This window comes from Delphinus delphis, chromosome 11 (genome assembly GCF_949987515.2).
Source record: "Delphinus delphis chromosome 11, mDelDel1.2, whole genome shotgun sequence".
NCBI classification, from domain to species: Eukaryota; Metazoa; Chordata; class Mammalia; order Artiodactyla; family Delphinidae; genus Delphinus; species Delphinus delphis.
The window spans coordinates 10,067,143-10,080,702 of record NC_082693.1 but is presented as its reverse complement, the minus strand read 5'-3'; the positions used below and the strand labels follow the sequence as shown (position 1 = coordinate 10,080,702).

Below are 13,560 nucleotides of genomic sequence, written 5' to 3'. Positions count from 1 at the left end.
AACAAGCCAGCCCTGTCACTCCGCAGCTACCGGTGGCTAAGACATCATGCCTGAGGCTGTGTCTGTTTAACAAATGGACTGCAGACCAGGCTCGAGACAGTCCCTCACCCTGACGTGTGGCACAAGCTACACAGAAGCACCCTGGGTGACAGTGGTGACATCAGTCTTCCCCTGCCCTGGTCATGTCATTTGTGTCCTGTCCATTCAGCTGGCCTCACTCACAGTGTTCGAGGGCTCCCTTGGGTGGGCCCCGGGGTGGGCCTGGGGGATAGGGTACTGGAAAAGTGCACATCTTGCCCCTGCCCTGGAGACCCCTCGGGTAATTTGGGGCAGCACGTCTGGAGCGGATGAAATAGAAGCAGATGACAGTGCGTCGAGTGATAAGGGGTGACTCGGTGTTGCCTGCAGGAGTTGGGGAAGGTTTGAGGGCGGCGGTGGAATTTTAATCGAACCTTGAAAAATGAGGAAGATTTGGGTGGGGAGGGTCCTCTGTGGACTGACATCATTAAAAATGGCAGGAGCGAACACAGATTTTAGGAGGCAGCCAGGAGACTGAGTGGACTTTCTGTGACGGGAGGAAGGGGACTTGAGAGGAAGTGCAGTCAGGCTGTGCGGGCCCTTCAGCCTGGCAGGACGAGTCTGTGCTTCGCTGGGCTGGCCTGGGGAGCCTTTGGAGGCTCGGTGACACCTGTCACCTCTTGGCCACCAGACCTCTCTTCTGGCCTCCCTGCGCTATGCTTCCAACTCAGGCCCACATCAGCCCTCAGACCTGCCCCGGGACCCTCCTCCCTGCTCTCTCACCCTGTCTTGCTGCCTCTCTGCCCTTTCCTCGCACCCTCGCCAACGTTACGTCTCTCTTTGATATTTTCAGCGTAACTGTGATTATATCACTCCCCAGCCTAGTCTGCATCAGTGCTCTTAGGGAAAATTCCAGAACCCTTCCCCGACTCCGAAACCCTGCAGTGACGGCTCCTGCCTGCCTCTGTGCCCCCCTCCGTCCTCAGGTTGGGGGTGGGGTGTGTGTGTGTGTGTGTGTGTGTGTGTGTGTGTGTGTGTGTGATTTTAGCACTTTAGCCTCAGGGGCCTGAGACCTGCAGCCCAGAGGCACCCTCCTCCTCCTCCAAGTGTCCCCCTCTCCCCATGTACCTGGGTGTCTCCTGTTGGATTCACGGTGGCCGTCAAGCCCCCCCCCGCTCCTGGGCAGAGTTGGGTATCCTCTTGTCACACGCACTCCTTTGGCCACCCACCATAATTAGCCAATTATTCATCTAATTATTTGGTTGAAGTTTGTCCCACTGAACTGTCAATTCCAGAGAGGACCTCTGTCGTGGTCACGGCTGTCCCATCAGCCAGCGCCGTGTCCGGCTCGCAGCAGTGCCCACGGCACGGCTCTGCACCCTCCTGTGGATGCCAGTGGTCTCCAGGGTTGTTTGGCTGACAAACAGGGACCCTTTCCTTCCCGCTGCTCCGCCGCATCTGCTGGGAGGCGGTGCGCTTGGCCCCGGAGGAGGACGGCTGCCAGAGTGGACACACCCCAGGGGGTCCCGGGAGGGCCTGCTCGTGGTGCATTAGGAAGCCTGAGCTTCATGGGAAAAGGCCCAAGAAGTGAGCTGTGTGGTGACCCGTGCGCAGTTCACACGTCAGGCAGATGGGACTCCGAAGAGCCGTCCTCCAGAGACCAGACTCCTGTTCGCTTTTCCTCGGGACTCAGAGCTTCGTCTCCCGATGGATGGTCTCGTGAGGCCTTGCCCCCGACGGTCACCAGGGGCACATCCGGCAGCCGCTTCATCCTTAGCCAGGATCTGATTATAGTTGGTCCAGTTCGTTTCCTGAGAGCTGTGCCCCTGGTCCCCTGAGCCCTGGATGTCGTACCGGACTCTGTCGTCCTGAGCCGCCGAGGGAACCCACCTCTCGTGGAAAGTTCCCTGGACGTGATAGAAGCACCCTGAGGACTCACTGGGGCTTCTGGGTGATGAAAGCAGAATTGACCAAGTCTCCTCTTTTAACCTTTTGTAGCAGAGAAATGTTTTCCTTGCCCTGTGCCGCTTTGCTCACCCTGAGGGTCCTCTGGGGCCTTGTGGTCAAGGAGTAGGAAGCAGGTTCTGGGCTCACACCCAGACCCGCAGAGCTTTCAGCTCTGAATGGAATCAGGAAGTCGTTTTTTTTTTTTTTGTGGTACGCGGGCTTCTTACTGTTGTGGCCTCTCCCGTTGCGGAGCAACAGGCTCCAGATGTGCAGGCCCAGCGGCCATGGCTCACGGGCCCAGCCGCTCCGCGGCATGTGGGATCTTCCCGGACCGAGGCACGAACCCGCGTCCCCTGCATCGGCAGGCGGACTCTCAACCACTGCGCCACCAGAGAAGCCCCAGGAAGTCCTTTTGAACACCCAAAATACACAAGACTTATGTCCATCAACAGCTATTCATTGTATCAAGGGAGGAGTCAATAAACATTTAATTATGTGCCAAGCACTGTGCTAAATGCAGAGGTGATTGCAAAGGAGTGTGAGACGCAGTTCTTATGCAGACAGTTCACAGGGTATTATAGCCGGAGAGGTAAGAGGTCACCACACAGACACACACACACACACACACACGGAAAGAGAATTCACAATTACCAGGTTAATGGTAAATTCTTACTGCCGTGTGATGGCTGTGTGTGTGTGTGTGTGTGTATTTTTGGCTGCGTGGCTTGTGGGATCTTAGTTCCCTGACCAGCGATCGAGCCTGTGCTTCCTGAAGTGGACGCACGGAGCCCTGACCCCTGAACTGCCAGGGAATTCCCATGGCTATACCTTTTATAGAAGTTCTAAGTTGGCAAGACCATATTTAAATACACTGGTCAGGGAAGAATTTTTTTTTAATACAGCAGAATTTTAAAAAATGCAACAGAATAGAATTGATACTAGAGGGACTTCCCTGGTTGTTACCAGAGGCTGGAGATGAGAAAGCCCAGGTGTGGTGGGAAAACAGTAAGAAGATGAATGGGCCTGGGCCATGGTGGTGGGTAGAATAGGGACAGTGAGGGTGGACAGTAGAGTGGGATCAGGTGATGAAGGGCTTGAGTGTCTGATCAGGAATTTTGAATTGTATTCTGTGGGTATTTGGGAGCAGAGGATACATCAACACTTTATCTCAGGCCCTTAATCTGGCCGCAGAGTGGAAACAAGTTGGGAAAAGGACGGACAGATCAGAGAGAGCTGTTCCTGAATTTATCTAACAGTGCGGCATGGAGCTTGTGGGCTGCAGCGGGGGGAGGAGGCGGGGACAGGCAGACGGACATCGCAAAAGCAAGTCTGAGTGTTGGCATACCAGGTGGCTGCTGCTGAGGTGACTGGGAGAACGGGACAGATGCGAACAGGGATACAGAACCAAAGAGAGCGAGATGTTGGCTTGGAATTTATTTTAGAAGTATCGATAAGTCATTCAAGTGAAAATGACCAAAAGAGGATTGAAAATGTTAGGTTGGAGTTTGGGACCTCAAGCCCCCAAATGCAACCTTGGAAATCTTTGATTTTCAGGTGAACATGAGCAAAGGTGATCTCCTTAGTAACCTCCTCCTTCCATGCTGATGGAAGCAGAGGCCTTCTAGGTGCTTCCTCCTCAGGAAGCCCCAGGCTGCTGTTCGCTTGGCTGTAGCTTCACGTCTTAAAGTCACTGGAGGACCAGTCGGGTGGCCTCTGGGAACCTCTCTCCTGCTTATAGAGCTTGTTGCCTTTGCTTAGCCAAGGGTGGATTCTGGCCGTAGTTCCTTTTGATTGGTCGTTCTGGTTGTGCTGTTCAGAACAACCTTTGTTTGAAGGCAGGTATTGAGAGTCCTGCCTGGCTGTGTGTGTGTGCGTGTGTTTGTGTGTGTTGAAGAAGAGCCTCTGGGGTATAGTTATGTATTGCCAATTTGAAAGATCAGTAAGAGTAAAAAATACCACTCGACATCTTCTGAAAACTCTTTACTAAACAACACTTCTGGATTTTGCCAGTCGAATTGATCTAGATAACATTATCTTGAGGAATGTAAGATTTAGACATTATGAGACACGAGAACTCTTGTAAGTTGCATTATTTTAGTATTTAGTGCTTTTTTTACGCTAGTATTTTGAAATTTTTTAATTCGTTTATCGTGTGTTTGATAACTGTGTTAATCCAAAAATCAGCTAGAGGGCTTCCCTGGTGGCGCAGTGGTTAAGAATCCGCCTGCCAGTGCAGGGGACACGGGTTCGAGCCCTGGTCCGGGAAGATCCCACATGCCGCGGAACAGCTAAGCCCGTGCACCACAACTACTGAGCCTGCGATCTAGAGCCCACGAGCCACAACTGATGAGCCCGTGAGCCACAACTACTGAGCCCGCGATCTAGGGCCCACGAGCCACAACTGATGAGCCCGTGAGCCACAACTACTGAGCCCGCACGCCACAACGAAGAATAGCTGCTGCTCACCGCAACTAGAGAAAGGCCCATGTGCAGCAATGAAGACCCAAAGCAGCCAAAATAAATAAATAAATAAATTTATTTATTTAAAAAAAAGAGAGATGGGATTGTTTTGTTTAAAAAAAAATTAGCTAGAATGTCCCATTCCCCAGCTGTGCCAGGGGATAGGTTGTTCTCATACAGAGTGAACTTTTTTGGGGGTGTTACTTATGGGGCAAGTTTTACGAGTTGGAGGCTACTTCTCGGGCTTCCTGGAGGATCTCCACAGAAATGCATGTCTGTCCACCATCCTGTCAAGTGGATGGAGGAGATGGAATGAGAGTTTAAAATGAGCGTTCCACGTCATTTGGGATTTTTCTCTTCTGGGCTGCTCAGCGGAGAGTTGACTAGCTAGGACATAATTGCTGCTGCTGTTGCTGAGGAAAGTGCGCCATGCTCTCTACCACCCTGGAAATGATCGATCAAGCCTGTGTGGTTGGGCTCACCCAGACCAACCTATGTGCATTGGAAAAGTACAGTTACATATTTTTGTTTGCTTTCTTCGGAGGTACAAAATTATGTTGCCTTTCCTTTGCCTTTCATGTCAGTAGTTTCAGCTTTCCATGTATACAGTCCACTGACCCTGGGAGAACTGTGACCATGCCTGTGTGTTTTTAAATGGTTAGAGGGTAAAGTTGCCTGAATCAGTCACTTCAGACTAAAGTGCAAAATAGTTATTCATGAGAGCAATTAAAATACTTGCAAAATACACATTTCAGCATTTCATTGTTTAATATTAGGGTTGTCTCCTTTGTGTAATAGCAAAGCCCAGATTTTATTTTCAGTGTGGAGAGAACTGTTCTCTACAGGTGCAGGAATACTTCACTTAAATCCTTCACATAGGGCTTCCCTGGTGGCGCAGTGGTTGAGAGTCTGCCTGCGATGCAGGGGACACGGGTTCGTGCCCCGGTCTGGGAAGATCCCACATGCCGTGGAGTGGCTGTGCCCGTGAGCCATGGCCGCTGAGCCTGCGCGTCCGGAGCCTGTGCTCCGCAACGGGAGAGGCCACGACAGTGAGAGGCCCGCGTACTGCAAAAAAAAAAAAAAATTCCTTCACATACATTCTAGAATAAGTAAATGAATGGGTCGTATTTATGTCCCAAAAAGGGGGTCTTTGTTTTACAAAAGGGTTAAGCTGCATGAGAACTATATTTAAAAGCTGAAATTATATAAACTGTGAAAATGGTTTAATGTACAGAAATTAAATTTGCATATGACTTTAGAAAAATATCTTTCATAAAGTAGAGCTTTGTGTAAATAGATTTCTGTACGTAGCCATGGAACCCATCCCCAGTATGGGAAGGGGCTACCTTTAATCCCCCTTGCCAGCTTAGGCAGCTCTGTCAGCTGATAAAGCTCTTAGGACTTGCTCCCCATTTGAACTGAAGCATAAGTGAGCAGCCCTGTTTCTCCCTGCAAGGAACTGTCTTCAGAGTCATGGAATTGACATTTATCTCTGGTTTGACTAAAAGGATACGGATACATTTTGAGAATTTGCGTCTGAAAATTAACATTGCTAATCTGTAGTAAAGTGCTACTTTTGTGACTATTCCTTTATTTTAAGAAACAACTCTGTGATTTATAACTGCAAGGGTCAGAGGGAAGAGAAAACCGACCAGTTAGAATTGTTTAGCGGCATCGTTTTATGTATTTTATTTTACATGGCAGACTTTTTTTGCCTCTGAAAATGGAATGGTGGTTGACATTGGCTTTTATAGAAAATTATATTGATGGTTTGAATTGTGAAGGAGGTACTCTTAAGGGAAGAAGTATTTCCTGGCTGAATGAGAAGAAAGTGATATACAAATTATGAATGGCTTTAAGCTGTACCAGGTGTTTTCTCCGTCCAAAGTAATATGTATGTTTTTATTTATAAATATGCATTCTACAGGTAAATTTGTGGAAGACTAACAGAAATATGGATTTTTAACATTGCAGTTTGTCTGCCTGTTCATCCAAGTCTGTAGAGGCCAGTGGTGTCCGTATGTCTATCTGCTGGTCTCCCCACCCGCCTTTCTCTACAGGCCAGGGTGTCTGCATATGTGTCTTCCTTCCTCTTAAAACAAACACTCCTAGCTCAAGGGGCCAAAGCCGGTACAGCGTTCTGAGATTCAGGTCTGTCTTAGGGAAGCACACGTGCGTTGTTCGACTTTCTATTCTCTCCATTCCTAGATGATAAGCAGCATAAAATCTAGGGACAGGAGAAACTTGGCAAGATTGGACGGTGAGTCAGATACTTGAACGACTTTAAAAAATATTTTTAAACTTTTTCAAGAAGCGTGTCAGTTTCTCAGTGCTGCTTTCACAGTAAACAAGCGGAGATCATGAACTGGGGTTGTGTCTTCTTGTCATAACAGGATCTAACTCAGGGTCTGGGGACAGCAGAGCTGGGACAAGGGCAGAGATGACTCTTGATTCTGTGTCTGTCAGCCATTTGTAACAGAAAGTTTACGTAGATGAATTGTACTTGTCTTCTTGTAAGAGGAAGAGGGACATTTCAGACATATTTCAAAACTGAGTTGCCGATGAGGCTACAGATAGTTTCTCGAGGGTTCGGGTAAGTCAGGCAGTGTCTCATCTGTTGTTAATTAATGAAATGAAACTGGGGTCACTGGAGTCCAACGATGAATGAAAGGTCAGCGAATGGAAAAAACTGTCAATAAAGGAGGATGTCAGCAGAGTGGAACATTGTCAGAGATAAAGATCAGGGAGAACGTACTCTTTGGCTGAGGTAGTGTTGTGTGGAAGTTACCAGGAGTCCTGGTTTGGGACATTTCAAGCCAGCCTGAGCCCTAGATGAATGCTCTGATTTCGAAAAATCTGTGAAGTATTTTAAGGCTGTTTGGATTTGTGCTGCTAGAGATTAGTTGAAAAAATTTGTAAGGAAGAAAAAAAGTTTCTGTTTGTTTTATAATGTGTTATTGCTGTTTTGTTTGGCTTTGGGGTCTTGTTTTGAGGCTGAATAGTGGCTGCTTTCTCTCGTTTTTTTTTTTTTTTTCTGTTTTCTTAGAATTTTCTAGAGCCACACTCACATTTTACTTGTTAGGACCGAAGTTAGAAGCGATTTAGGATAAAATGAGCACTTCAAACAGCCCAGGCTGGCCCGCCTTCCGTTTACGATTGTTGGAGAATCTGTCCCCTCTGAGCGTAGTTCGGTGGAGGACGGGCCGAAAGTCACCGAGACGCCGCCACCGTCTCACCACCGATTCACAAACTGTGATCGTAAGCCGGCCGTGACCGTGTTTTTCGTATCCCCCGCTAGTTCTTCCTCAGCTTTGTTACTGGTCTCGTGTGACTCACACTTACAGAGTTCTTGTTTCTCTGGTCAGGTCAGATCTCCTTCCCTTTTCTCTCCCTCATCGAAGTTTTTGAACCATGTGGCTTGGGGGAAGCAAGGCTCTTCCGTCAGTTTGGGAGAGGCCCGTGGCCATTTTCAGGCTGGTGAAATGAGACTGAAATGAGGGCAGGACCCCAGAGATGTCAGCAGGCTGTCCCCACATCCTAGAGAGCGTTGCAGTTAATTCCGTGGTATTTAGAGACACGGCTTAGCAGAGCGAGTGAGAGTACAGTCTCGAGGCGGGCTCACGTCCAGCCCTGTTGATTATCACCCGGCGTCTTTCTGAACCTCTCTTTCCTTATCTGTAAAGTGGGAGTAATCGAAGCACCTACCTCATGGGGCAGTTGTAAAGACTGAACAAACCCTTGTAAAGTGCTTAGAGCAACGCTTGTCACATAGTAAATGTCCAGTAACTCTGGGAGTCCTTACATTATTTATAAATATGATGACATAAGTTTCAGATGGAATTCAAGTGGCGTTTCCTTGGATTGCCTGGTTTCTCTGTTCTCTGAGAACATTTACTGGACTCTCGTTTTGTTGGATTTAAATGAGAGATCATCCCATGAACTGTTTTGGAAACAGAATAGGAAAAAACATGAAAACAGTTCTTTAGAGAAACACCAGAACAACAAAAGTTAATGGAAGTTAAAATTTAAATTATAATCACAATAGTGGCCGTCAGTTATCACGTTGGGTAGGTGTAACATAGGCAGATAACGTATAGACTCTTTAACATCTATTATTACAAGAACTGCTTTGAGGGAAAAACTCACCTTAAATAACTGCATTATGCAGTTAAGAGACTGAAAAGGACAAAACATTAATGAAATAAAATGATAAATCCTAAACAGTGACAGGCGCATACGTATGCCAATATTAACTGACCCCTTTTTTGAGATTGCCGTGGCTTATACTTTAGGTGTAGGGATTCTAATTTACTTCATTTCAGTAGCTGCGACAGCCCTAGCACAGCATTTCCTTGAGTGTTGAGTTCCACCAGCTTAGATTTTAAGAGATTTTAGTGGGGGAAATGGGAGGGGAAATTCCATGGTCAAATAAGTTTGGGACCCTTAAGTTAAATGAAAGTAAACTAGTTTCCTTAGAGATTTTTTTTCAGAGCTTTTAATACGTGTGCTGTGAGTCTCCCGGGGAGACGTGATATGCAGTGTTTCTGTTACTTTTTGGACCGATATCCCGTCTGTCAGCTTCCTGCAAGGACGCCAGCGCCCTGGAGCAGACTCTGGGAAATGCAGCCTTAGAAGCATGACTGTTTTCGCTTTGTCTCAGGTGTATCCTACCGAGGTGTAGCTGCAGATCAGGGGTGGAGGAGGGGGGCCCCCAGATGAAGCTGGGCACTCCATGTCGGATCACCGTACCACGGAGGGCTCCCTCTGCGCGGGCACAAAGCACTCACGCGTATCAGCTAACTCAGTCCTCTGACAGCTCTGTGAGGCGGGTGTGATCCTTATTCCCATTTTACGGACAGGAAACTGATAGCCAGAGGGCGTAAGTCACTTGTCCAAACAGCTAGAACATGGTGAAGCCAGGACACAGACTCAGGTACAGGGGCCTCTGCGCGCCCTCCCTCTGCTGTACGGCCGCGGGGCTCACGTGCGTGTGGCTTGTATGCTGCGTGTGTGCACGGGGCGGGCCGGTGGTGGTGAGAGAACAGCACGAAAGTGTGAGGTGACCGTGAGTTTTGTGTGGCTGGAGAGCGCGTTTGGAAAGGGCAAGAAATGCAACCTTAATGCTGAACAGGTACAGGTCCCCAGGGCCTCGTCGGTCCCGCAAAGAAAGGTGGGGTTTCTATAATGGAACCCCCTGCTCTTTCTGTCAGGTTACCTTAAGAACTTTAATAAGCAAACTGCTTAAGGGTAAAAACAGTGCAGACGCTTGGCTTGGAGGCTAGGGCACACCTGCATTTGCAGGCGGCGCGGTTGTCGTCACCGACTTGCTGCTGTCCTAGCTTGCTGTACCGCGCTCCCCATGCTGGGCACAGACAGTGGACGCAGGAGTCCCGAGGGTCATGCTTGCGTTGAACATAATACAGGGGATAAAAACGGGTGACACCGCCCCCATCAACTCCCTGCACTTCCGCAGTTTTTGAGGGCATATTTTATATGTCTCTGGAAGTGCAGGAAAGGCTAATGGAATGTAGCTCAAGGAGATGGAGATAAATATTTAGTGAGATTTTAGGGTCCTTTTTAAGATTTTATTTTATTTTTTATTGGAGTATAGTCGCTTTACAATGTTGTGTTAGTTTCTTGCCATATAGCAAAGTGAATCAGTCATATGTATACATATGTCCACTCTTTTTGAGAGTTCCTTCCCATTTAGGTCACCACAGAGCACTGAGTAGGGTTCCCTGTGCTATACAGTAGGTTCTCATTAGTTATCTATTTTATACATAGTCGTGGGTATATGTCAGTCCCAGCTAGGGTCCTTTTTAAGGCTTGATTAAAGAGGTAAAAATGAGGCTGCTCTGTCTTCTTAACTGTTTTTTAATTTAGTAGTATTAAAAATATACACATATTCCCTATAATCCAGATGTCTTTGGTTCCGAGTTTAGATGTAGTGACTAGGGAGGGTCTGGATAGTGAGGGACTCATCTGAACATGTATCAGAGTGTATTCAGTTCTTGGGTTTGGATTTGGGTAGCAAGGAGGATTTAGATTGGAAAACCCAGGGAAGACCTTGTTCATCTTTTCTTTTCTGAAAGGAGGTGAGAGTGTCTCCTTAGCCAATAGATTTCTCTTCATTAACAGGGAGTGAGACTGTGACCTAATGAAGATCATAGAGTAGGTCATTATAAGGAAGGGACTGGAAAACACTGAATTCCTCCGAGTCCAGAAATCTTGCCACGAGGCGTCCATGTAACCTGAGCGGTTAGGGTCTGTCGGCCCTTGTTCACAGCGCTCAGCCAGTGAACAGGAGACCCCGGAATCGGGGGTCATTATGCGACCCTTGATATAGAGAATATTTGTAAGAGTAAGGGGGGTATGTGGTATCTTTGAAATATAAAACTTATACAGTAGGAAGATTTAAAGTTCATTCTAGAAGGAGCTTTTAACTCTGTCAATTTTATTTTGAAGAAGTCACGTCTGGCCTCAGTTCATGTGTTTTTGTATCCGCATTTTGCATCTGTCTTGGCTCGGTTATCTGCTACTTTCAGTCCTCTTTAAGTCACACGAAATACGACAGGGAGCAGGGGGAAGACATAGGATGCGTGAAGGTGAAGGGAGTGAGAGCGAGGGGGTGAGTCACTAAGTGCCTTCCGGGCCTGGGGTCACTTTCGTGGGCTTGCAAAGCCGGGTCTGGTGCTGGATTGTACCCCAGACCGAGCAGCTGTGGACGGGGCTCCACTTCCATCTGTGGGATCTGATTGTTCTTTTCAGACAACTGTATTTGAGTAGTTAGCAGAAGGCTGGTTTTCATCTTTATGCACGGCGTAACTGTACCCTGTCTGTCCTTAGGTGGGTTTGCCGAGTTCTCCCGCTGTTTCCCTGGCCTCTGTGAAGGAAAATCCACCCTAGTCCCCACCTGCATTTCTCAGCCTTGCTTACCTGTTGCCAACATTGGGCCAACCCGAATTCTGCCCAATCTCTATCTTGGCTGCCAGCGAGATGTCCTCAACAAGGTGGGTGCTTTGAACATAACCTTCATTGCAGGGTTTCTTGACAGCGGCTGGAGAAGCACTGGGCTGCCGGTGGGCAGCACACGCACCCCGTGTTCTTACTGCAGCTCCCCTGTGAGCAGCTCAGCGGCCGTACCATCCTCCCCAGTGCCGTCTGCTGTGACGTTCTGCTCGCTGTAGGAAGGCTAAGCCGTTGTCAAGTGTGCTGTGCTTACAGGTCCAAGAGACCTGCAGTTGGGCACACCCAGGAAGGCTCATGCCGCCTAGATGATTTCACATATAGAGATGTATTTATTTACTGCAGCAACTAGAAAGGGACTCGGGTTGGCTTGGACTGAGGAAGATCTCACGATGACTCCTGGCTAGAGGGGCGGGGAGGGGGGTAAAAGGATGGTGAGGACCAGCGCTAAGAAGACGCTCTGCAGGCGCCCCGCCTGAGGCCCCTTGGAGCAGTTTGGTTGAGAAAGAAGAGGGAGGACCGTAAATAACTGGATGAAAAGGATGTGAGCCGTTCTGAACAAGGTGTATCCCACGGAGGAGCCGTGTTGATTGCTTGAGGCCATTATATATAACGGTACACACGTGACAGCGGCAGAACTAAGATCCGTCTGTCTCCACTGCTTATATGCTCTTAACAAGTGGTGCCAGAAAACAGTGCTCTAACTGCCTGGAAAGTGGTTTGTCTCTAAAACCTCTTGTTTACATCACCTCTAATAGAAAAAGCAGTCAAAGATCGTAATTCAACCGCTGGTGATCTGCAAGTGCTGCTTTTTGGGTATTTCTGCTTGAGGAGCTGAAAGAATTGGGCTGACCGTAAGATAAGCTTCCAGGTGGGCTTGCTTTACTTTAGCACGTGGAGAGCAAGAACACCCTCTCACTGGGCAGCAAGGAGGCATTCTTTTTGCTCTCTTCTTCTTTTTTGTTCTCAAAACTCCTGCCTCTTCAGAATTTTGCCTGGACATTTTTGCTAACATGTCTGCTCGTTCTGTGAGGTATTTGAAATTTGATAGCTTCTGCTTGCACTGAGCCTTTCTGGTGGGGTCACGATGTCTTTGAGCACGTGCATTTTATTAGTTCTCTTTGAGAGATAAGCAAACTATGTCACAGAAAGCAAAATTGATTTCCTAAAGTCACATGCAGCCCTGGGGCACACCCGGAGGTGCTTTATTTAATCCTTAGATCAGCAAATAAAACAAAATGAAATAAAATTCCTAGTTAAGGATCCTGTTCAGAATCCCCCCCAGTAAAACTTAACCGGTCACTGGCAGGTGATTTACAAGTAGTTATGTGACAGGTCCTTTCTGTTACTTCTGACATTCAGTGCAGTGGTACCTTGATTTTGCTGCATACCTTTTCCAGGTTTAACAAATGTGTCAGTTAACAGCTAAGTGAGGCCTGCAGGGTGAGAGCAGTTAAACTGGAACCTGAAGTTGAGGTGTGCCGGGGGCTGATAGTTTTCTGTTTTTAATTGGCTTCTACATGTCCGTGTGCTAAACAGGATAGGCACACAGATGCCTTGAAAGGAAATGGTTGTAGGGGGAGAATGGGCTTATGCAAGCTCACGGGGAAACAGGTTGAGCAAGGAGTCATTGGGGAAGACCGTGAGAAAGCTGCTTTGGGAGCTGCCGACGTGCAGACTAGGGAGTGGTGAGAAGAGTGCTTTCAAGGTGGCGAGTAGAAATTTCTATGTACGTAACCTCTAGATTCACTGTTGAGCAGAGTCCTAGTGCTGGAGGGGACCTTACAGATCATTTAGTCAGCCTCCTTCGTTCAATAATGAGGAAATCGTAATTCCAGAAATGTTATATAAATTCCACCACATCACCCCGCTGCTGGGTCTTAGAACTGGATGTGCCTCTCTTTCGAAAACAGCATAAACTCATCTCCCTGCTCCACTCTCTGGTTTAAACTTCCCAGGAGAAATAATGTGTTCTCTTCTTCTGGAAGATCTCCAGAGATGAAGATTTTATAATCTCCCCTGATAGTACGTTCCTTTTTAGTCAAACTTAGAAGTTTCTAAGAACAACCACCACAAGACCACTAATCTTATTAGTCATCTTCCTATTTATTTATTTATTTGTAATAAAGTGCCACTAAAATATGTTAAAAGCATGTCACGGAAAATTTC

At 47.7% G+C, this 13,560-nt stretch overlaps 1 protein-coding gene across 8 annotated transcripts in view; it reads left to right on the top strand.

Annotated features, from left to right (window-relative positions):
• DUSP16 (dual specificity phosphatase 16) overlaps positions 1-13,560 on the top strand; it is a 119,775-nt gene that overhangs the window by 80,457 nt on the left and 25,758 nt on the right. For all 8 annotated transcript variants that reach the window (XM_060024313.1, XM_060024315.1, XM_060024308.1 and 5 more), the window contains one exon: positions 11,272-11,435. In XM_060024313.1, the coding sequence (XP_059880296.1) occupies positions 11,272-11,435 (164 nt within the window). The remainder of the gene's footprint in view (positions 1-11,271; positions 11,436-13,560) is intronic.